The 25,510-nt window shown below is 43.3% G+C and overlaps 1 protein-coding gene across 1 annotated transcript; it reads left to right on the plus strand.

Annotated features, from left to right (window-relative positions):
* Positions 1 to 344: 344 nt before the first annotated feature.
* LOC118513793 (putative odorant-binding protein A10) lies at positions 345 to 24,133 on the plus strand. Its single transcript, XM_036059979.1, has 2 exons — positions 345 to 1,219; positions 22,528 to 24,133. Exons 1-2 carry the CDS (start codon positions 1,012 to 1,014, stop codon positions 22,668 to 22,670), a joined length of 351 nt encoding a protein of 116 aa, XP_035915872.1. The 5' UTR covers positions 345 to 1,011; the 3' UTR covers positions 22,671 to 24,133.
* The last annotated feature ends 1,377 nt before the right edge of the window (positions 24,134 to 25,510 follow it).

A 25,510-nucleotide genomic window follows, 5' to 3' on the forward strand; every position in this document is an offset into this window, starting at 1 on the left:
TTTGAAAAGTAGCAAAATCAGCAAACATTTTTTTCCAACAGAGTTTATTTCATCTTTATTCTTCAATTTTTCATTTTGAAATCGTCCGCAAAAACGTAAATATCTTCACATAAATTTCCTACTAAATCGTTACAAACTACCAAGCGCCTCCTTCCAATTTTCAAAAAGGCCAAACAACGTGCTTCCGTCCAACGTGTTTTCATCCGTGAGAGCACAACAATGTAATGAGCTCGCAAAAAGTTCGCCACTCTCTCACTGTTTATGTGCCACGGTAGAGTGCACTCTCTTCCAAGAGAACCTCCAAGAACTGGTAGCATAAAACCATCACACTGGGTTGCAACGCCATGTCAGTCGTTGGCGGGATTCCTATCGAACCGGATCGTGTCGTGGGTCTAGAGCGAATCGTACAGTACGTCTGTTTCTAACCATCCCGTTCGAAATAACACGAGAAGCTGCGTGCGTGTCGCCTCATAGTGCGGCTCGTTTGATGCGTATCCGGAAGCGAACGAAACCATCAATATCATATCGTGCATATCAACGCTGCGGCTTTAACGCGTACCATATCGGTCATATCAAAGCATCCCAAAGCCACGAGATTGATTAACCGGCAACCGGAAGCCGGCCCAGAGTAAGAGAGACACAGCGGTAGTCCCCCATCTCGTTGTACTGGTTTCCTGCTGATTGTCTCGTGGTGATTTGTCAGCTGTTAACGTCTTCATGCAAGAAGCCCGCCGTGACGTTGGTTTCGGATTGCAACATAATAATCGTTAATTTCGTTACATTAACGCACCGAGCCCGTCGGGCCACTTGAGCGTTGGTTGGTTGGTAGTGGTTTTAGTTGGTTTGTGACCAGGCCAGAGTGTGGTTTAGCATCTCCAGTTCTGTGTGTGTATGTTGTGGTTGAGTGCTTGAATTGCCACCAGTGAAGTGTAGCACTTGGACGAGTGCTTGCAAGAAGATCACCAAGAAGAAAGTGTCCATCAGCAGCCGAGAGGAGCATCAGCACCAGAAATGAGTTCAAAAGCATTACCAAATCTATTTATGCTATCAGTGGCGGTTATTGCGCTGATGGCGTTACTGATCGTCGGACCACAGCCGGCCGCCGCCAACGACAGTCAGAACATTAACCGGCTGCTTAACAATCAGGTGATTGTCAGCCGGCAGATCATGTGCGTCCTGGAGAAGAGCCCGTGTGACCAGCTCGGCCGACAGCTGAAAGGTTTGTGTACCACCGGCGGTAACGGTAGCGGTGTAAGCTCGTCAGGCTAAAGAGGCTAATTGGTAATTCGAATGGACCTGCTTTGATTTGTGCTGTGATGTACATTGTTGCTGACACTGGCGTTTTACTGGGTGTTGTTGGGAGGCGTCTTCTTGAGACATGATTTTGGAGATTGAATAAGTAGCGGAAAATTTATAAAACGAATAATATGTAAAAGAGGTTTTATGGATAATTTGAAGTTGTTCCTAACTGTCAGCTAGAATAATTCGTTGTATATTTTAATGATCTTGCTGAAAAAGGGATCGAACAACCCAGTACACGTGTATCAATTAATACGCGTATTTGCTAAATAATCATTCAAGTTTCCTTGTCAGTAGACCTACTCCAACCTAATCCATAAGAAAAAAAAAGTTTTCGCTTTCAGCAAAATTCTCAATCTGTCAACAACTTTACGCCAAACGAGTGCACGAAGCGACAAAAAAACCAGCCGCCCAGTTCCTTTTAACACCCACCCCGAAACGTGGAGGATTTAGGCAAGACAGCCCAAATGTCTTCGTGTCCGGTGGAACAGAAGCAAATACTACACCATTGATTGTTTTTCCCTTTTGTCGCTTTTCGCAATCCGCACCTAGAAGCAACCCGGATGACACAATTTGCCATGGCTGTCATCTAAAATCCCTCCTTATTTATAAGAGCGAAAGCGGGCAAGCACAAAAACCACTTCTCTCGCTCGGGAACAAAGCACTGGTTCGGGTGTTTTTTGGGGTGGACAATAGACTGGACAGACAGCGGGGCCGGAACAAACAAGCACCAAAACAAAGAGCGCACCATTGTTCAGGAAATTCATTAACGGCTCTCATAATGAAGTGAAATAGGAAGAGATTATGTTGGATTATGTTTGAATTGTTTTTCTGTTTCTGTGTGCTCCCGGGAACGGAACCGTATCACAGAAGAGGAAGGAAAGCGAAGGGAAATTTTTTATCAATTTATGCTATTCACCTTTGACACAGCGACGAGGATCGCTTTTTGTTCGATGTCCTTTTTTCAGGGTAAAGTACCAGGCGTCTCCATTATGAATTTAAACGAGCACATGTTCAATGTTGATTTTTTTTCTCTTTCTCTTTGCTGCTCCGAAGTTGAATTCGATGTTTTTTAAAGGAAAATGAACCGTTTAGGGGATGACACCCTCAAGAGACCTTTTTGTAAAGCAGCATTTGAAACTAATAATTTTCCTGCCCTATTCGGTTTTTGTAGCCCTTTTTTAGGTTCGTTTTTAATAGTACGAATGTTTTACATTTATTGTCCCAAAAAATAAGCTTATTATTTGACACTTTTTTTTGCTTATCATCCAAATTAAAACACTTTCTCTGTAGAACGTGACAACGAAATCATTGTGCTTCATAATGGGTGGATGGCGCAAAAACAAGAACCCCAAAAGAAACCTTTTTTTGGGAGCGCATTTCCACGATACGCTTCTTTGTTTCTTAACAGCAAAGCTTGTTTTTGTGTCCTTTTTTAGGGTGGAAACTGTTTTCAATTTCAATGTCCTCACGCTTTCCCTCGCTAAAATAGACGATCGGTGGAAGGTACATAATATGCAATAGTGGCACGAGAACACGAGAACACGGGAAAAAGGATTTAAAAGCAAGCGTGTCATCCGTGAAAACACTTTTCAGTTCAGAGGACTGTTGTTGTTGGCGTTGTTTTCCCGTCTTTTGTTTCTTTTTTTTGGCTGTGAGAACCTTTTCATTTTGTCTCGCCGTTCAGATTTTATGATACGTTGAATAAATGAAAGCAAGAGAAAAACAAAAGCCCATTCGCAAAACCGAGATGAAATCGTGACTGTTCCATTTGTTGGTGATAACAATTTTCATCCTGCATCCGGCGGCTATTTGGCCCCCCCAAAAAAACAGGGCATTATTATTTTTCGATACCGTTTCCTTTTTTGTGGGTGTGTTTTGTTTCAGCTGACCTGTCAACAGTAGTATGAGTTTTCCCCCCTCTTTTTTGGTTACTTCCGAAACGATAAGACGATAAAGGGTCAGCGTTCACCATTTCGTTGCCAACGGTCAAAAGAAACGTTTTTCTACTTTTAAGTTTCTCTTTCTCTCTGCCCTTGCTCTTGAAGGATCATTTTTCACCATCCATTAAATCGTTTGCTTGGGGCAGGATTAAAAGAAGCAGCAAAAAAAACAGTGACGAACGACCGAACCAGTCCGATCCCAACGAAAGATATGTCCGTCTCAAACGAAATACACAGCAAGTGAGACTTTGGGAAAGAAACTTGTCGTCCGATGATAAATCTTCCAAGAAGAAGCCTGTTGAATATGGTGTGTGTGTGCTACTATCATAACAGAAACAGCTGTTAACTGGCGATGTGTCAGGGGCAGAGATTTACTCACTCGAAGCAATGACATTTGGGACATCATTTGGGATACGTTAACGATTTATCTTTCCGGCTTGATCTTCGACACACACACAGAGGCGGTTTGACACTTGTCAAATGGCTCTATTATCGACTTCACTAGGAAAATGCTCCTTTTGAGCGGCAAAGACCAATTACGTTTAATTATTCTCAAGCACTACATTTCCAGGACTGTGCTCACCAGTACAAAGTGTTGAAAGTACACACTCACCCTTACGAAAGGAAGTCACACTGATAGAGGATAGAACAGCAACATCGCAAAGCATAACGCAAAGAACGTGCAAAATAGGTGCCATTCCAACGAGAGGAATAAAACCTCCCTGGAACCCAGACTCACCAGGATGAAAATTCCTTCCATTGCTGCAAATACCGGAAATGAAACCGGCAGAAGCTAAGGAAATGCTTGAGAAAGGGCAACTTTTTTTCTCCACTATCTGTTGCCCACGGCCCACGAGAAGGCTTGGACCGGGTTGCCTGGCAGCAAGAAAGTACCCGAGAGTGTACTGGCCAAAGGACAAGAATTTTCACCTATTTTGTTGCGTTGAGTCTGACTGACTCGATCTGCTCGATCCGAAGGTTCGCTTTTAGCCACGGCCCAAAAGCAAGGAGCGAAAGTATTTACGGGAAATTTAATACCTTGGCCGGTTGAAAGGTTCGGTGCGGCGCTTTGAATGGTTACGGCAATCAGCTCAGAAGTCAGTTAAAGCTGTACCCACCCTTCTTTTTACCGACCAACGGACGGCAAAACTGAGTTCAAAACAAAGTAACAAAAAAAAAGCGACGCCGAAGGAAAAAGGCTCAGCTCACCAAACCAAACCGAAAGGAGTCTCTTATTTCCTTTTAAACAGCGACAGCACTGTGTGTGTGTGTGTGTGTGTGTTTTTGCTGACACAAGGTTGGTAAGGTAGTATGGGGAATTTTCTAGGAAAAATTTGAATAAACAGAATTTGTACTGAAGAGCTCCTATTCCGGCGGAGGTGTTCAGATGGAAAGGTGGATTTGATTTTTGTAGAAAAGTGAATTGATACTGTTATGTACGTGTGGAATGGAAATGGGAATAGAAAAAAGGGTTTTCCAGACGCGTTTTTTGGTTGCTAGGCGAACTGTTGGATACCTTTTTGTTATCATGAACAGTAGGCGTTTTTTGTATGTTTTATTCTTCTATTCAAATTTCTCTTTCATTTTTTTGTTATCTTCTCGTTGCTTATCGTTTCCTTTCTGTTTAATTTTTATATGCATGGATGTTTTGCTTATTTTTTCTCTCCTTCTACTTTTTTTCTTACAGTGTTTCTTATATTTGGACTTTGTTTTACCTTACTTTTACTTGCTGCATTTAAATGATCTGGATCAAAATTTTAAACCAGTTTTTATGGCTTTATAAATAGTCCTGTAACCAATAGTCTTTTATTTCACTTGAAAAAATCCCTTTTATTTAAAATCATAACCTCACTTTCTGCTCGCTCAATCAAATTCGGTCACTTGACCAATGTTTAAGTCGCATTACAAATATTCTACCCAACCAGTCAGGCTAAATGAAAAGCCCTACAGAAAACCTTAATCCTTTTGGTAGCGTTTTCCATTTTCCCTCGCTGCTTACCAGTTCTGCTGTCAACACAGCTACTTTTGACAGCGTACATTGTTCTCTATCTGTGAGTAACATCGTAAAACGGTACGATATCGCTTTACACCGACACAGTCATTCACAGTCGAATGGAAATAAAAGCACCACCATCCTTTTCCCACTCGGGTTGCCTCCCCCAATGTTCCAAATCGTAATCAAATAATCCAACAAAATTCGCACCGAAATCCGATCAAGCCTGTGTCGTGAAGAAGCATCAGGCCCAACTCGCTTTATACCTTCTGGGAAGTGTCAACGGCAATGTTGTACTACCCACATCACAAATGGTAATTAAGTGTAGTTGCTTCACGACGAGTTGGAAGGTTAATAAGGATGCTTCAATTGTTGAGAAAGGAGTTCGAGGTCGTTGGGGAAAATTTGAGATAATCTGCGTTATTAAACAATAAAATAGAAAAAAACCTCAAAAAGATGTTGGTTAAGATATCAAAAAAGAAAATTTGTGTAATTTTTATTAAAGCCACTTTAAGCTTTAATTTAAAGCAAACTCACTCATCCAAGGGCCTGAGCATTAAAGTCTGTTTTGGTTCACTTTCGAATTGCCTACGCTTTTCCAAAGGATTAGGCAGACTTTACACCTACCGTCGATTGGCCTGTGGGAGTATTCCGACCATGCTACCAAAAGAGATCCACCTACTCGGGGAATGATTTTCATTGCAGACAGGATTTTTCGCTTTCATTTTCGCTACTTGAAGCTATTTTAGTAACACCTTTAAAGTGAGATTAATAAAATTACTATCTAATTCTACAGTTGATTTGTGGCCTCAATTTCACTTTATACCCCCTTTGCTGGACTCTCCGTCTCCCCTAATGCTCGGTGGAAAAGCAAATCAAAAGCCAATCATGCACATTCCCTCGTCCAGCACAGCATCAATAAACCACCGGTATTGATGACTTTTTACGAGGCCAACAGTAAAAGCGATAGGGTCGTAAATCGCTCGCCTAGAATTGTGTTTAATGTCGGTTGGAAAAAGCGATACTAAAAGATTTATTTCCTGCTCATAAAATGGCGGAAAGACGGAACCATTTTATTATCATTGCAGCTGCCACTTACAACCATACATTGTACATTGGGTGTCCTGCTGGGTTTGTGCTAAGTAGCATTAATAGCAAACTACCAACGGGAAAGCAGGGAACGATGACCTTTTATCGACTGCTAAGCATGCCACGGAAAGAATCCAACTATCTAACTCATGAGCGCCATTAGACCGGGAACGCAAGAAACAAAACTTTAATCCTCTTATTCAGAGCAAATATCTCGTCCGTGCATGACAATGTCTTTTGCGAAAATAATTACGCTATTCAGCTCGGTGGCTGTGGCAATAATCCTACTTAAACGCTCACGCTCGAGAGCCACTTGCCAGTGGTTTAGTTTGGTTATTGGGCAGAAAGCTCTTTTGTCCGGGAAGCCTGACGCTGGTGAGAGTGGTGGGAACCCGTTCAATATTCATTGTTCTCAGATCCGGTATGCTCTCCCACACCGTACCCATTGCAGTGCACGAAATGTAAACCCAAAAATTAATTAAACTTTTCCCCAAACTATTGCACCGCCGAAGAATCGATCGGCCCGTGCCGGCATACATCATTCTAATGATACTCGTCATGTGCCGCGAGAAAGTTCTATCCCGTTCCGGTGAGACACGGTGCTTTCCTGGACCGGAAAATGGTATTATTTCTCATCAAAAAGAGGAAAGTTTTTTGTTTTAAAGCTCACGAGCCACAATCTTAACCTCTAGCAAAAACGCGAAGAGCCATGCGGAAGAAAACTGATTTCAAAACTAATTTATTTTGTTGCAAAAATCTTTCTCCTGTCCGTTTGGTAGATGATATTAAAATAACATTACCAAACATCGGTCCCCGGTGGTCAGTAGGGAGCAAACTTATCCACCACAGAACCTCATTAAAGTTCCGGAAGAACAAAAAGAAAAACACACATAAATTACCACGAAAAAGGCACACTGTTGAAGGGTTAATCTTCCGAACCGAATGTCCCATGCCCATGGCAGGAAGCTAAGACCGGGCCACCCGACAAAGTGCAATCAGTGCGCTGATAGAGAGTGGGAGCGAGAGAGAGCAAAACTTGCATCTTTCGTGGGAACGTGGAAGCATTGGACCCGGACCCGACCACCCCAAAACCAATACCACACAATAGAAGCAATAAGAAAGCCAACCGACCGACCAACCCAGGGTCGGTATATTTTCTTATGCAGTTACGAAGCATCCGTGGTCCTGGGAGCGAAGAACAAGTTGCTTCATTTTATGGTCTTTTAGAGACACGGGGCAAAAGGAAAACTGGCACATTGCAAAGAAAAACAATCCACATCACCGCACGAACAGATGTTTTACTTTACAAAGAACCTGTTACGGAGGACAGAAGCAGTAAGCGGAAAGCCCTTTGCGAAGGAATCAAACGACAGAAACAAACTTCGATCGTGTCTTTGTTTTGGATGGATTGTAATTGAAATCGTACCAGAAGAAACATGGCTTCCGTTTTCCTGTCTTGTCGGGGGACCCTTCATCTTCGCATGGCACCCGTGAAGAACAGCTGCTCATTCTCGATAAATCTTGTGTTTTTATTTTCACATTTGTGGAGTGGAAGTAAATGAGTGTGGTAGTAGGACTCGAGGAAGTTTGAGCGTAGTTTAGAGAGATACATCCATGTTGTTCATAATGTGCTACTTTTGATGGTTTTGCTATCACCACACAATGGGAACTAATGGGGATGAAAATCCTAAACATCTGCTTTAACTTTGAAGTCTATTACTATTTTTCTGCCCAACTGCAGGACCAAGTTTCTGTTCAAATACGGAAATTGACAGAGAAGAAGCTGAATCAAGAATATCCATATATTTAAATTTGATTTTTATTAAGTTTAAGTAACGTGATTTCAATGCTATAAAGCCCTTGGAAAATCTGATGGCAGGGAAGATTTGGAATCAGTAGTTCAATAAATTTGTCAGAAAGAGGTGACGTCTTTCTATAAAAATATTTGCCACATGGATTTTGACGTAGGGTAGTTTGTCTACCTAGATACCCCTGCAAGGCAACCTTAAGCCTACCAGTTTTAGGGTCCAGATAATAGCTCTTCTACTTTTAAGGTCTTTGTCAGTTATTTCTGACTCCTTATACAAATAATTTCCTAGGTCCATGAAGTCATTCTTGCGCAGGGATCTAAATTAGATTTGATATCCGGACTCTTCGCGAACAATTACAGCTAGTATCTATCGTAAGGTGGCCCAGTGGTAGAGGTGGCATCAGAAACGACCTTGATACGGCAGGAGCAGAATCTCTCTCCGAACCGTTTCCCTTTGGTGAGCACTTGCTATCAAACTATAATATGTAATATTAAGAAGACTAGCTACCCATTAGATGGCTAGTGTGACCTAACAGATAGTTAAGCCAAGAAGAAGATCTGCCATTCTTTGAAAAGTTTCTTATGAGCACCTAGTTATCAGTTTGTAAATCAGAAAGTGTGACAAACCTTCAAGTACAGATTTTTATCGTTCTGCTGTTCATGCTTCAAGATCCGTTAAGAGCGCGACCGAAGATGACATCAACGGACACCTCTAAGCTCTTCAAGTTAGTCTATGTTGTCTTCCTTAGTCTTTCTTGGGGAGAACCTATTGAAAAGGTGTCTCGGCTCATCTCTTCTTTAATACAATATCCTGAGAGAGATTTCCCATCAGCACTCGTCAGTTTACTTCGTCTATTTCATAGAAGGATTGGCTTTAAATACATTTGTACGAATGTCTCATGGTAAAAGAAATGAATTTAAAGATTGTTTTCTTAGAATAATATTATCCCTACAACCGTTCAAATGCACCCATAGTGCTACCAAGAGTTTCTTATCGTTTGTATGAATTATTCATAAGTTTACTTCTCGATTAAGCCAACAAAACAAAGCGCCATAATAGACCCGCCTCACTGTTCACTGTTGCTTATAATTTTCGTTAATATTCCAAAAAAGATTACCTACATCCTAGCTCTCTACCATCGCTCTTAAAGCAGCTTAAAAAGCGGGCGCAAATGGCTGCTAACGATGCCAGACCCCCGGTGCGTTCGTCGAGAGCCGGTCCTAAATCCAACACTAATCCCGTTGGTGCCGACGACTTTCGACGCTTATTATCACGCTCTCTGGCAAGCTCATCACATCCGTCGGAAAAGATTCGGTCCAAAGCTTTTTCAGCTCTCATTTGCTAAAGCTCGTGATGATGCGTACCGTAAAACGTGACAGTCTGTCTAGTGCTGTGCTTGGAAAAAGCTGCTGGCTCAAAAAATAGGGCGAAAAAGGGGTTTCTCAACATTTAGAATGTGTTGTACACGTTTCATTTTTCCGGATATTCCGTTTTTTTTGCTGCTACTTTTGCCCTTTCAGCATCGAACCCTACGCCCAAGAAGTTTGACGACCGACGTAGGTTATAGCATTCGACCTACATCCTTCTTTCTCTTTTTTTCCTTTTTTTGTTGGTTACTTTGTTCCCGGTCCGAAATCCTTTCCAGCCGAACAGGCTCATAAAAATCGTGCTCGAAAACCTCCAGCCGTTTTTTTTTGTGTTCATGGAAAACCGATGTTTCCACGAATTTTCCATCCAGCGTCGGAATGGAACAGAGCGAACGGGTGTGGAATTTTAGGACATCGGCGGCGTATCCTTCCGTTGGCAAACTACTTCCTTCCAGCGTACAGGAGCTTTGTGGTGCAAGACTGCCACATCAGCCATGGCTTATCTCTTGCTGTGGGGAAAAAGTGAACGAAACGAAAAAAAGCCCAGCGAGGTCCGAATTCCGGAACCATAGAAATCATGGGGAAAGCGTACGCCACGAATGCCATTCATTTTTTGCTGTGCCACATCACAACTCCCCATTCGTTCCGTGGAATGTGACCCAGCAGAAGGACATTTGGACTGTTCGCTCGGTATGTCTCTCCCTCTCTCGGTTTCGCTTCTTTCCATGCGGATCTCTTTACCCACTGACGAGCAAAGTTTTTGTTGCAGAGGACAACGAACGGAACAGCCCATCATGCAAAGTTGCAAAGTTTCCTGGCGTGTCCAGTCATGAGCCTTCCTCAGAGGCGCGCGCGCAGCCATTCGATCCATCATAAATTATTCAACATCGTTAAATCTTATCGCTGACGTATGGTAAAGGTCTTTGCTTGATGAGGTCATATGGTGCCGTGCGACTGGGTAGGGAAAATATTTCCTTCCCTGAATCAACGGGAAAACCGGGAAAGTGAGTGAGGGGAAAAAAGCGGTGAAATAAATAATCCTCGCATTAGGAGTTCGTTACGCCAGCAGTACGCTACCAGCTGAAAGCTTGTGTGGGTTCTGCCGGATTCTAGGGAGATTCGGCCGTTCGCCGAGCGTGAATCAAACGATAAGACGTGAGTAAATAAATTGCCCAAAAAGGAAACATTCTGATCGTTAAGATGGATATGCATCGTGACGTGTAATGAAATTTTATCACCTTTTCATCACCTAAGGCATGGAATAGTTGCTTCCTTTGTTTCTGATTGATGGGTTTTTGCCTTACGGCTATTGATTTGTTCAATGATTTAAAAAAGTATCATAAAGCTTTTCGAATCGTGTTAAATTCTGGTAAGATAGAAATTCCGTCTCCTGAGCTAGCAGTGTACATACAACAAAGTCTATGGAAGAAGGAGATCGATGGATCTTTTTGCTTCTATGCATCTAACAACCTGTAGAGAAGATCCTAGTCTACCATTCATTAATTACTCTCCTGATTTGACTGGATCCGTCAGTCCTGCGGACAAGGAAGACGGTGATTCCGAATGAGATTCGACCCCACGTTAAAGGTCGTTACATTCAGCATAAAAGCACCAAATACCATGGGACGTGATAGACATTAAGATCTTCGTCGATAAAGCTAGCAAATGTTTTGAGCTTGCAACACGATTTGAAATGGTCAAGAACATGAAATGAGACAAGAACAGAACAGTTCCTGAAGCTGATACTCCAACAGGCACAGGACTTTGGAACATTTTTTGCCCTGATATTTCTTAGTTCAGACATCGGATTCAAAATGAAACCAACGACAGCTTAATACTTAATATATGAGTCGATGATCTTGCATTTAATATTGAGAAATCCCTAGCAATTAAAGAAAATCCTAGCATTCAACCAAGTCAATAGAACAAGCGAAGAACAAACGTTTAAATTCATTCGTAATTATGTAAACTTTGAACTGCAATTATTTCTAATTTCTCCAACCCATAGCTCACCAAGAACTCCTCTCATTTGCACATTCCATTTGTGTGAGGAATTTCCCAACACTTGCTCCCACCGGCTCGCTACAACTACTATTGGAATGCCAATTTACCTGCGTGAGGAAGGAAAAATGGCCCCAACCACCCTGCTGCTGCTCCTGATGCTACAGAATCAGAGAACCAGTACTGCGTCAAAGGTGGTCGTTTTTTTTACTGTTCCCCTTCTAAATGAGCAGTTAGTTAGGTGGAATTGTTCGTTTTAAAATAATAGCTCTGTTGCAGGTGCAAGCTTCAAAAACGAGAACAGGAAGGAGCCATTTGGCGCAGAGGAAGCTCATTTCGAATGCAATTTTCCACCCCTTCTTTGTTTCGAACTAAACGCACGGGTGCTTTGAAGAAGATAAGGAGGTAGTGACTCCTTTTGTCTGGTGGTGATATAAAACCTACATAATTTGCAAGCGATTAGCTCGTGGGATTAAATCCTTCTTTAAAGTTTACTATCTCGCTCAAACTTCTGCAAAAGGAGTTAAATCCGCGCCGATGTGATAATGCAGCACTGTGTCTTAATATGCTGGCTCGCTTCATCCATTAATGCGAGTGTAGCAACAAAACATGATATCCCCAAACATTTGCCTTCCTTCCCCGACCAAACAACATAACAACAACTAAGCCTTGGGCGAAACTAGGTAGAAACTGGGTAGAAAAAGCACGCCCAGACACACAAACACATCCATCTAACTGCTATCCAATCCATCGCAACCGAAGCGCCAACAGAGCCCTCCGGAAGGTAAAAGTTTCGTGTTTGTGGATAATAAATTTGGCAAACAAACAAAGCAGCTGGCAGTCCGCTCGCTCTCTGACTAACTCTTGCTTTCAGTTTTCAACCCTCCTGGCGTTGGAGCTGGAGCTGGCACGGCGTGTAATGCACCAGCTCGGATGTGACTTTCAACGTGATAAATTCACCGCACTGCGCAGACTGACAGTCGGGAAGAAGGTCTTCAGAAAAGAGGCAGCACGCTGCATTTTCCCTCCTCCTAGGTTTTCCTTCATGTCGTGCATCGTTTGGCAAAAACTATGACTTTCAGTCTCAGTCAAATTATGAGTCTTGTGAGGATGGTCGCTTGCGCTCATCTTGAAAGGAGTTCCCTGAAAGCTCACGAAAAATTCGTCTACCATCTACCAGGATTAAAATTCTTTACAAATTTTCAATTCTAATCCCGTTCGGGCCCATTCCACCCGTTTCTCCTCCTGCTCTTCCCTTCTTCACCTACGAAGGAAAACAGTTTCATCGAAACAGAAGATGAGAAAATCAGAATGTTTGTCATGTTTCGAGCGGTCGGCCAAAACTTTTTCCCCCACATTGGGCAAAATATCTTTACCGGGCAGGGAGGAAAACTTTCCAGCTCAGCAGTGATTAACATATCACGCACATCGGGCGAAAGGCATGAAGAGGAAAACGTGGGAAGAATGGGAGAGGATTAATCTAAGTCAAAGAAAACATAAATTGCTTACCGAATAAGTGAAACCTCGCCGTGCAATTTCTCTCCGTCAAAATAACATGTTACATTCACCTTTTCCCGGTTAGAAGAAAAATTAGTTACGAAGAAAGATGAAGTGACTCGTTCGGGTAAAACTCCCGTGGAAAAAGGAAAAACGTTACACGAATTCCCGCTCTGTAAGCACAAAAACCCCAAGCCATGAGCCATCGTTTAGTTGCTTTCAACACGCTACCATCCGAGTTGATCAACAACCGGCAGCCATGTTCGGGAAATTTATTCATTGCCCGAAAATTTGATTCTTAATTTCACGGATCAATGGAAGTGGGACGTTCTTGGGTGAACAAACTCCCCACCCCAAAAAAAAGGATGGTTGGTGGAGTTTAGATTACACACGACGCCACTCCGGTTTTCTGCTTATCGATCAACGATGAATGCTTAATTTTGGCTTCCGTTTTTCCGTGCACGAGCTTTTCCGGCGTTCCGGAGAGCACGTTTGCTTTATTTGCGTTCTTGTACCGCACTAGCGAAGAGTGCCGCTGAACTTTTACACGGCGAAAGCGGGAAAAAGTTAATCATGGTTTAAAAATTGTGTTACACGTCGCCTTTTCTTACGTGCCGTTTTCCGCAAATACACACACACAGACACGCTCAGAGGAAAAGGTGCTGATTTCGGTGGGCGCGTACCGACAAAAAGGTAAACGTCGTTTCACAGTCATTGTGACCGCGGCCCAAACGAACGAAGAGAAAAAGATCGACGAATGGTAAAATTTGATTTCTTACTGGGTTTTCCTTTTTACACCACCTCACCTGGCAATTGTGATGGGAGCAAAAAATGGCCCACCCAATAATCGACCTTTATGGATGTGGTAAAAAATGGTTCCATAATTGGAAATCCTTCGCATTCGGCAGGTCCTCCACCCAAATGAACTACAGGGATTTTTTTTCCCTTGATCGATTGGGATGATTGAAATATATCGAACAAAATCCCTTTCCAAAAGGTAGTGCACGGAAAGCACTGTCTAGGATTTATGTACAGCAAACAACAAACAAAAAATGGTACGGGAGACCCATATACCCCGACAAACGGCAGGAGAAGAACTAATACGAAAGAAGCATCGACGTGGAATGGACCCTAAGCGAAATTGGATTAACTTTTTCTTCACTGAACCTTGCGATTTTGGGACTATTGGGAGATTTTTGACGGGCAAAAAAACAAAACAAAGCCGCATGACTTATGGTTCCGATAAGGATCGGGAGGCATGCGATAAGATCATCCATGCGGAGTGTGTTTATCGGAAAGCTTCGGTAGGCAGTCTTAAGATGTTTTATTCGGAGAAAAAAGGTCTTAAATGGAATTTGAGTATTTTTAAAATCGGTATACAGAATGTATTGGGATTGAAGTTGAATGAGCTGTATGATTTAGAATAATCTATTGGGAATAGGCTAAATGCTATAAACTTTATAGCAAAGTAGGACAATGACAATTTAAGATCATCGAGCTCCAGAAATGAAGTATTTTTTAACTTTAAATTAGCAAGAAAGGGGAAGGAAGTGAATGGGTCTTGCGAAGCACGAAATGGATTTAATAAATCGATATAGAAAAAATATAGAGTAGTAAAAACAAATATATTAGCGAAAGAACTAATAGCTATAACTTTTATAGTAAAATAAGGCAGTGACTAGAAAATCTACTAGAGACTACTTGAAAAGTAAATGAACTGAAGATTTAGCATCGAAAGAACTTTTTTGTCCAATATGGGCTCAAAAATACAATCAGCATACCAAATGAGTCAGCCATGTAATATAACCAGTAAGAAAAAGCTGATTGCCGATATAAACCTCAGGACGATAAGGATGGGAGTCTTTTACTGTTCATTTCTTGTAACTGTTATTCATTTATGAAATTCTCACGAGTTATTCTAAGTACTTTAAAATTTATAGCAAAGCTTGAAAATGACAATAAATGATTTTTAAAGGATAATTATTAATCTAAGCGGAAATTGACTGACCAATGACCTTTTAATCAATTTTTTCGAGATTACAAGGACTTGCAATTCATCTACATTGTCAACATGAATTTTGTCCTGGAATATTCAAGCTAAATCCATGCAATACATTTTATCATGCACCTCGTGCAATAAACAAGCTTAATAGTTTAATAGTCTCCCGGAAAGCGACACAAAACAAATTACATGCATCAAAAATCCTTTACCAAATACCCGAAGCGCTATGGCGGGGGAAAGCCCCCCCGGAAAGAGGCATTTAATTTGAATAATTAAAATCTACAACAACTGCAACCATTTTCTTGGCGCTGCTCCCCAGCCGAATGTTGTACACCAAGTAAACGGGGGACGTTTTTTATGGCTTCGTGTCTTCGTGGTACGTGGAAAAAGGGAAGAAAGAAACCCTCGGATCCCGTTTATTCTTGCAAAAAGCAGCCAACCACCAGCCCAGAGCCTATCCCCCAGAGCTGAGCTGCTTTAATTGAGATAAATTACACACTACCATTTGAAGCCAACCGGGAAATGGAGCTATAGAGTGAGAGAGAGAGAGAGAGAGAGAGATGTCGGTGTTTTGAGTCCTCGATCTCTGTGCCTGTGTTATCATCCTTGGCTACGAGCAGCTGCAGCAATAAAGCGTTCGCTCTTGCAGGCGTGTAATTAGGCGCCTATTTAAAAATGATGGCCACCGACGACTGAGGGTTAAAGCTTTTTCCAACCATTTATTGGCGTTTCCGCTGCTGGGAAAATGGAAGGTAAAAGGGATCTTTAGCAATTAGCGCGTTCAAATGCAGGAAGAGACTCAGCTTGACTGCTGCACTCGCCTGCCATTGAGTGTATAATTGGATTTGGCCTTCGTTTGCTGGTGGTGAAAGCCTGATTTCTGATCCCGATGCTTGCGATGCAGGCATAGTCTCTTACAGAAACTCATCATCGAGTGCGGTGAAAATCTTGCAAGATGGATGTCACTACCACACTGTCGATGGATGGAATGGAAAACTTCAAAATTTGAAACGTTGCAGGAACAGTGTTCCAGACCAAGTTTGTAATTACATTGAATCGATGTGATTTACCGAACGAGCGCTACACCGGGCGATGTAAAGGAACAAACTTTCTCCAGGAAAACCTGCCACACCGAGCACACGCGTCGGAATCAATTTTCTATTTGCTTACTCCGTCTCAGAATCCCGGCACCAAAGAAACTACTATCAAGAGAGAGGAAAGTCAATAAAATTTATCGCAATTGACCGTGACACCGCATCGCATTATGTGTGACCCTTAGAACCACCATTAAGAATCCCACCTTTGATTTGCAGTCTCCTTCCCATAACAAAAGTGCTTCGCGTTGCACCTTTTTCAGGGTATGAAATATATCCCTTTTTTATCAAGCCGCTCCTTATCAAGGAGCTTCACGGGAATGCTAAATTCGTTTTTCATCTCCATTTTGCTCACCAGAAGTGGAGGAGATCCTGTGCCTTACTACGAAGTGCAGGAAGGAAGGCTCAAATTTATGACTTTCTTCATTCAGATGTTTGGGTGGGGTGAAATCTTTTCACCTGACCTGGGTGACATTTGCCAACTCTCCAAAGGCTCTCGCGTTTATCATCGGCTTGACCTGGAAGATTTAGTGCGGCAAGCTGATGCAGTGGATTCTGTGCGATAAGGAAGGTACTGTGAGGGAGTTTTTCTCTGGTTCTTTCCTTGCCAAATGAACAATGTAACAGATAATACAATTTTCCCATCTATCTCTTCTAAAACAAAACCCCATAAAAACGACCCTTTCCATTCACGTCATAACCGGGTATCAAACGCTAGACAACCATTTCATCACGACTGTATTTGCTCACTTTTAGTTTGACTTTTCCACGTCCCACCATTCTATTGAGCTTGATTGGTTTCGACGTTTGACCGGTCCGGGTTTTATGGCACCACGGAGAGAAGCCAATTCAATTTCAGCCGCACCACCGTAAAGGAAAAAAAATTAACTTCATTCATCGCCCCCGTTTTTTTTTTCGGCGAGTCTCAGAATGTTTCCGAGGGATAAAGAGCGCGAAGGAGAAAAAACTGCTATGTTGCCGTTTGATTTTTTTTTATGTTGCCTTCATCACACTTTTCCCACCCAAGCCAAGCTGGCCGACGCCGCAAGCCAAAATCTCCACGATCAGTGCAAACAATTACACAACTCTGGGAAAAACAAGGATCCTAAGGATAGATCGTGGGTTCTGGGAGCTGGGATGTCGGGACAGCCTGTTTCCGGGAAAATGGCCACCATGAACAGCGGCGATACGGGTTTACTTTTAATTCGCTTCATCCGCCTGAAGAACAGCTGCTGCTGGTGTCCGAAGAGCCGAAGTGAAGGATTAGGCGGGCCGAAACGTGGTGACTGAGGACCATGTCTCGGTTCGGTCCACACAGCACTCGCCAGTTCGATTGACCGTCAAGTTTTCTCGGCGCTCTCTTTAGTCCGCCCGTTTTGTGCTCGGAAACAGAAACAAGCGAAACGATCCTCCCAGCTTGCGCCGGGTTCCGGACCAACGTGTATCATTTTGTGGGAGGGAAAGTTTTTAATTGAAAAATAATTCAATCTCCAATCAAACTGAGATAGAACCAAGAGATAGTCAGTCGCTCACCATAATATATAGATTCAGTCCTTTTGCCCTGTGTAATCATTCCTAGCTAAATCCTCGGCATCGGATATCGGAAAGGGCCCATGAACGGGTGTGCATGGAAGAGGTGCTTGACTTTAGCGAGCAGGCGTGAATTATTTTATCCCAATGGAGAGCACCCTTCCCGGAAGTACTGCCCCTCCTGGGCTGTTTTTCCACCTCCCAACGGGGCTTCGGGGCAATTAAGGTAGCAACACTTTCCCGAGCGATTAAGAACCAATTAGGGACGGGCTGTTGTTGTTACAATCGAGTGGGATCGACTATCGATGATCCAACTTCAATCCACTCAATGGAGCCCTCGGCCAATAATCCGTGGGGAAAAAGAGTTTCGTTTTTCCCACTTGAGGACAACAATTATTACAAGTCGTTTATTAAACAACTGGCGTTCTAAGAGCGTTTTGGTCTGTAAGTGCATTAGATGCTGGTGTGATAATTGATCAAATTTCCCCAGCTGCCAGTGTCCCATCTTGTACTTGCATTTAATGGAGTGTGTGTGTGACTGTAACTGTCTGTCATGCCTGTTGTGAGACCGTCTGGGAAGTGCAGACAAACGCCGTCATCACCTCTGACAAGCACTTAGCACACGTACATGTATTTTCCACATCATCATCAACATCGTCGTTATCATCGTCCAGACTGTGTGAAAACACAGGGATGCAAAGATGAGTTTTTGCCTCCAAAGAGCAAACATCTTCTCTTCTCCGGAACGACAACTTAGCTTAAATGCTTTCACTAGGAACGTAGACACCGACAGCAAGTGCCCACAGCAAGGTGCAGCAAGATTCAATTTGAGTTCCTTTGTAAACCCTATCAGAAGGAGGCTCGGTCCGCTTGCTCGTGCTGTGCCGTCAACAATCCCGTGTAGTCCCGAACGTCACCACACGCAACTCGCAACTGGTCTATTCGAAATGGCTGAATGGCATGTAGCGTTTAGCTCCTCCATTTGCACTCCATCTGCACTTCACTATAGAGGGAGCGAGTGTCGGTGTGTGGACTATTAACGCAATTTGCTTATGGCATTCACCACCCTTCGATACCGACTGACCGGAATGAGGTTATGGGGTTCAGGTTCCTTACTAAATTATGCACTTCCTCACACCCCCCCAAACGTTTGGCCAGATCATCATAATGGTCCACAGTCACGCAGACCGGTCGCTCTCCAGCAAAACGGAATCATCTATTTGTCAAACAACTGTCACTGATAGCTGTCAAATAATGCTCGGCTCTTGGGCATCTTACCACACAGGCACGCTATCGAACATGGCTAAATAAATCCCCAATACAAACAGAAAACGGGATGAGAGAATGGCCGACAATGCCTCGGCTATTCCCGATTCCATCGATCCTGGTACAACAAATAACTATGTCATTTGTTCAGTGGTTCGTTACGGAGTATGGCAATGGTGGTTGGCAACCGAATGTCGCCTACTATAGCGGAAAAGCTTCCCGGGGAAAGCATCGCAGATCCATCCGACCCCAGGTTTTTGCCATGGAAACTATTGCTCATCCTTCGCCATCGTCGTCTGTCGTCTATAATACCGATGAGGCTAATAGTTGACGACACGGCCCGGATGAGTACGCGGACCACGGGGCTTCAATCCGACGCATTCCAATAATGCTTCCCATCATGCCAATCACACGAAGAGCATATCATTATTTATTCCAGAGCTCAGGAGACGAAGGCAAACATGGTGTAGAGAGCGAAAGAGGAAAAAAAACGAAACGGTCCCGTGAGGATCTCTCCCTCGTGGTGGAAAGGGTTTTTGCCTCCGTTTTCTTCCATTTCGTTTGCTTCACTGTGCCGTGTGGATCCTTGCTGTCCGCGGAAGCCCTTTTAGCGCACTGGGTGGTGGGTAAGCCAATTGGAACTTTATTTCCATTCCGTGTGGATTTGGCTTGGGTGATGCTCCTTGATCCTTCGGGAAATATATGTGAGTAATGGGAGCTTTTTTTGGTGTATGTTTCAAGCTTTAGATTTAGGTCATCAAAAGGATGGTTGGTTCTTTGTCGCGATTTGTTACAATTGGATCTGCAAATAGGATGTGAAATGTTTTTTCTATCAATCGTCCTGAATCATTTAGTAAACCATTTTGGTTCCTTTGCTATAAAATTACCTTCAAATGCTATAAAACTATTTAACCTTTTAGAACTGCTGAGCAATATCTTTATAAAATATTGTTGAAATACTCTGAAGTAAATAAATCATAGCCCTTTTAATACTCCGCCTTTGATTCTTTGTTTGCTATAAAATACCTTTTGTAGTGGAATGGCTTGTCTGTAATGCTATAAAATTACTAAGTCATTTGAAAGCACTCCTCATGTAGGTGTCAATTCCACTACACCGCTATGAAATGCATCTTATCGTTCAATTTACAATCCAATCCAAACCTAGCTACCCATCACACCGGTGGTTATGATGTGAAGCTTATTCGAATCCTTTTCCCCGGAACATCATCCAACCACCTTTCGACCGAAGAGCACTTGCGCTTGATTAGCTCTTCGCGGTTTTGTGTGAGCTGTATGTATTGTTCACCCAACACTCTTGCCACGATTCACGGGAATGGTAAAATCAATTATACAGACATTTCATCCAGTAATCTGACCGCTAATTAACGTGTTTCCTCCACAAAACCCCCCACAAGATCCGTATCCGCGCGGAGTTTGATTATAAACTTTAACACCAACAACACAACACCACAATCCATTTCGTGTTCGTTTGGTTCGGTTGGTTTGGCGGTGGTGTTGAGAGCTACCCTCAGCACTGGGCTGAATCGTGCTCATTTGCATGCTCGAGCGAAGACTATAATTTACTCCTCACTGTAACTGTGCTTTATCGCAATGCGGGCTAGTATAAATTATTGGGCCTGTCTAGGGAAATTGTTTCCTAAAGAGTCTAACGAAAGGAGGTTTGGGTAATTTAAAGACCTTTTTCAAATTTATGGAAACTCTCCTCAAGAAAGAAAAAACGATGCTAAGAAAAACTGGCTGATGCATCGAGCGCCGGCATGCCATTAAATTCTCATTTTACACCCCCATCCCACGTCAACTCAGTCAACTCTTCCAATCGGGGGCCATCCATTCGGGGTGAAAGATTGACTTGCTCGCTCCAAAAATTAACGATCACCCAGATCACTGCGAAAGTTTTCCACCACAGACCCGGGGAAAGCAGCCGCCAAAGTTCGTGTGTCTAGCGCTGAACGGTGATGAAGCTGCACCAGTGCACAGGAGCCTGAATATACTTCCACTTCAGTCTTTCGTTTTGCCAGAGTGTGTGCCACTACTACTGTGTTTATCTACTACTCAACTCTATTATATAAACTTACGGAAACGAACGCTCCAGCATAGCGTGCTTTTCCGCCTTTCTCCCCCAATCCCCCTCAACCACGGTAATCCATTCTAGCTCGGTAAGCAGGTGTGGCACGTTTCGGTGGTCGAATATTCAGAAACAGAGGACCGAGTAAAGTAAGCACCTAGATGGTTAAACAAAGTCTGGCTGACGAGTCTCGAACAGAAGCCGCTGGAACTGTTTCCTAGTCGACAGAAGCACTATTGGACTGAGGTGGTCAAAAATAGGATAAAACTAGAAATCTCAAAACTAGCTACATTCGCTCAGTTGTATCCAGAACATCTCACTGTAAATTCTTAGTTTTTTAGGTAAAATACGAAGTCCATTACTCGACATCCCTTATAAACAAAAGACTTATATCTAAGGTCCTTTTATCCGAAGCCACACACTTTCTTCATCTTGGAGGCAATGCCATAGCTAGACTTGATTGGGCCCATGGTATGAGAGGAGTTCAGTCCTCCACTGAAAAAGAACACTGGGGATAGTTGATATCTTGGCCTTTGAATATCTTAGGTCCCTTGGACAGCAAGCCAACAGCGTTTTTAGCAACGCGTTCTTAGAACGACTAAGGACTCCTATGGCAGCAAAGTTCCTGCTCTAAAATATGTTTTGGTGGACTAAGGGGGCTTTTGTATGGATTTTATGTAGGGACCGCAATTTGTTCTTGACCATCCCATAGTGCCCGGTACGCAACAGTAATGAACGCGTCTAGCAAAACCCATCAACATGAAGGTCCTAGACAGTTACAGCATGTTTCGGAACCTTCATCCCAAGTACCGAAAACCCAAACTAAAAAAAAAAGGGTGGGAAGAGTTGCAGCTATGGTGGGCTGTAGGTTTTATGCATTCCAGCCCCGTTGACGGCATCAGGACGGGTTGGGTAAATGTTTATCCAAAACCTTCGCCCCACTCGTACACTGCTCATTAAAGTGTGCGTCAAACATCGTGGGAGCACTCACAACCTACTTCTTGTGGCTCGGAAGCAACCGGGCTGCTTCAAACTTTGCAACCACCCTAACCTGTCGGTGGCCATGTTGCTCCATGCGCTTATTTATTTGGCACTCGTGAGTTGAAGCTGATGCCGGAGCAGCGTACTTTACCAACAACGCATGTCGCATGCTTTGGAGCGATTCTGGAAGGAGTTATAGAAGATTTTCTGTTGATCAATATATCAACCAAAGGGTGGGATGAACGTATCAGCATATTAAATTTTGTTGGGTAATTGAACTTTGAAAGCAAGCAAGAATCATGCAACGACCGTACGGTGCCGTTTTGTGTCAATATTCTACATCACAAGCACATCAAAGCATCACGCTCCATTCGCGAATAATTCACCCTCGCGAAATGCATCCGTTATGCAAACGTAATTCAAAATTTATTATATTTCATTTGACTTACCGTAGCCCTCGACAGCGTCCCGATTCTTCGCCGCTTCCGTTAACGATTCTGATGTGCTTTTTTCCCATCTTCACTTCCTGCTGCTACTAAATCTCCACCTTCCAACCTGCTTCTTTTAGCTGCCCTCCCGGAGGTGATACAGCGCAACTGTCGGAACTGCTCGCCCCAGCAGGCACAGAACGCCCAGAAGCTGACGAACTTCCTGCAGACCCGCTATCCGGAGGTGTGGGCGATGCTGATACGCAAGTACGGTGCCGTTTAAGGGCCCGGTCGCGTACAGCGGGACTCCATTCACCGATCGAGAGCGTCGAATGGAGCTGCCGTACCGAGGAGCGCACCATATTTCACCACCATCATCGTCGTCAGTATCACCGGCATTCACTGACAGCAGTTTATTCATGTGACCGGAGGACAAAAAAAGAAAGAGAGGCACACACACACCCACACACACACACACACACACACACACACATTCCAATAAAACCCGAATCTTACCGTTTTGTCGTCAAACATATCCTGGCAGCAAAGACTGGCAAAATGGCACGGCGCGTATCGCCCAACATGCTTATTGCGACCGTCCAAGCATGTATAATTTAACGTTCCACCACAACCAACCAACCAAACAAACAAACCGCAGCCAAGATGGCTGCCGGAAACGGAAAGTGACAAGCGACTGCAACCGAGCACGGCGGACTCCATTCACTACACAATGTTTGCGACATTCCGCGTCAACGTTATATCGCTTTCCGATTTCCGACACTTCTTTTGCTGTGTTTTTCGTTCCCATTCGCATAAAGACTATTTTTATCGCGTAAAAGACACAATTCCACGTGGTAGCATGTCGTTGGTGGAGCCTGATTTTATTTTGTTTCACACACACAAACATACAGAACACGGCTTTCGTTGCCGATTTGCTGCTCTGTCACCATGGTGACGGGTTGGTTTTCTCTGAAAGAAGCTTACCGAAAGGCATCGTAGGAGCCGGTTCAACTTCTTGTTTGACATCTGCTAAATGTGTGTATTTGGGTGACAAGCGACAAGCGAACAAGCGGAGCATGGGTGCATAATCGGATTATGATCGAGGTCCCCATTCTTCACGTCACGCGTCATCTGGGATCTGAGAGACCCGCAGTTTGTGGCAGCCAAATCGGGCGTAGGCGCTCGTATGTGTCCCCCCGATGTGCTACGGTTAATGAATTGGCGAACACACAACCTTCCCACTATCCGGTATTGCTATTGCGCGAACTAATAATAATACTAATAACTGTACTAATGCTAATAATAATGCTATGTGATAGAACCATATCCCCTTCTCATATCGTCTTGGATATAAAAAAATCCCCACGTTTTGGAAGTTAAGACATTACAGACGACAAGAGCGAAAAGATATCACTAGAATCCCCTAAAACCAAAAATAAAAGTAAAGCAAATGGTGTTAAAAGCAGTAAATATCCAATGCCCATTAAAACCCTAGAGCCTAGCAGCGTTCCAAAGCTCTCCTTGTGAATATGATTGTCTTTTCCAACCCCTTTTGAATTGCGGGCTTTTGGGCGGGGTGGAAAAGCTAACGGGACGGGGAAGTTTTACAAATGGAACGACAGAAAACACACACACACACAACCACACATAGACATTACTTTATACATACACAACCAACCATTCAAATGTGTGTTAGGTTAGTTTGAAGTAATGAAGACGGTTGAAGTAAAATGGGAAGAAAAATAATTGCTCGTCTGTTTGCTTATTTCCTTTTCTTTATTACTGCTTTTCTTATGCTTCGGGAAATGCTGAAAGAAATGTTGACAGAGGAGTGTTTAATTAAAAAATGCACACAGCGATGCTTTGACGGGGAAGGGCTTTTCATCGCAGGAGAAAGCACGCACACGAACGTGCTTCAGAATAATGTAAGCCACTGTCAGCTGTCGAATTGTTTGGGAGGTTAAAAAGAGAAATACTTTCTGCCTAAAAATGCCCTTAGGCTCTGCTCCAGAAGCAGTCTTGTGCGACAAATGGAAAGAAGGATCCTAAGGTAAGGTTTGGTGCTGTATCGAGAGATGTCGGTCAGACACGGAAAAACATTTGTCGTTACAGGAGTGGTAAGTCTTTGAACGCCGATCTTAACATTTAATTTATACGGCAGTCTCTAGAGCAGAGCCTTAGAAGATTTATTTGGGCCCTAGTTCTTCTCCAATTCTTCTGAGAACAGATCTTTTCCTTGAGGCTCCTCTAGCGAGCTTAAAGCAGAGAAGGTCTCAGCGACCAATGGCCCTCCCATTTCTTGGTGTCGTAGCTGCCAGTATGCCTTATCCTCCAAAAGAACCCTTCGTCCAGAGAGGTTACTCTACACAAAGACTGCGTAGAGAAAGCTGTCCAGGGAGCTTCATCTAGCTAGAAATCTTGCCGTCAACATGACTTCAAAGTTTAAAGGGGTTTGACTTGGCAGGAATTTATGGAGTCCTGTGGAGGGAATATCTGCCAAATATTCGCCCATGTCTCAGGAACTTTACTGAGCAAAAAGTAAACACCGACATTTATTATTTTCATAAAAAACTGAGATTCCTGATTGAGCAGTTTTATTGTTCGATGCTCTCTAACCTCAATTTAAGAAATCCAATAATAACGCAACGCAGTAAAAATCACCAAAAAAGGACCACTTAGGCCACTGCCACCACCGTAAATCGGCTTAATGGCTACATGATTCAGTGGCTTTACTTTCATTGCTCTTGCCACACCCGTCCACCCCTACGGTAAGCCAATTGGATGGACGAACAGGACGCAACAGTAACAAAACACTCTAACAAGATCGTCTTCACAACTTCTTAACCGAATGGATTGAACAATTCCACATCCGTACGCCCTCCGGGTACACAGGCAGCCAAGAAGCAAAATATATAGAAACGCTTATCGAATGTCACATACACGAGCCGGGTTCATGAGTCGGGACCAAAGAAAAACCGCACATACACATCCCAGCATCTTATGGCTTGTTGCGTAGTGGCTTCACGTAAAAATATGACGGCCACAAATAGGAAGCGCAAAAATAGGAAACGGATTTTCCAAGAACTCACACTCACACACACATGGCAGCCAAGCCTAACCCGA

This window comes from Anopheles stephensi, chromosome 3 (genome assembly GCF_013141755.1).
Source record: "Anopheles stephensi strain Indian chromosome 3, UCI_ANSTEP_V1.0, whole genome shotgun sequence".
Taxonomy (NCBI): Eukaryota; Metazoa; Arthropoda; class Insecta; order Diptera; family Culicidae; genus Anopheles; species Anopheles stephensi.

What these genes read in the sequence shown, in the direction of transcription:
- LOC118513793 (XM_036059979.1), top strand. Translation starts at nt 1,012, where the DNA reads ATGAGTTCAAAAGCATTACCAAATCTATTTATGCTATCAGTGGCGGTT. An exon ending in GCTCGGCCGACAGCTGAAAG is followed by an intron (nt 1,220 to 22,527) that starts GTTTGTGTACCA and finishes TGCTTCTTTTAG; the next exon opens with CTGCCCTCCCGGAGGTGATA.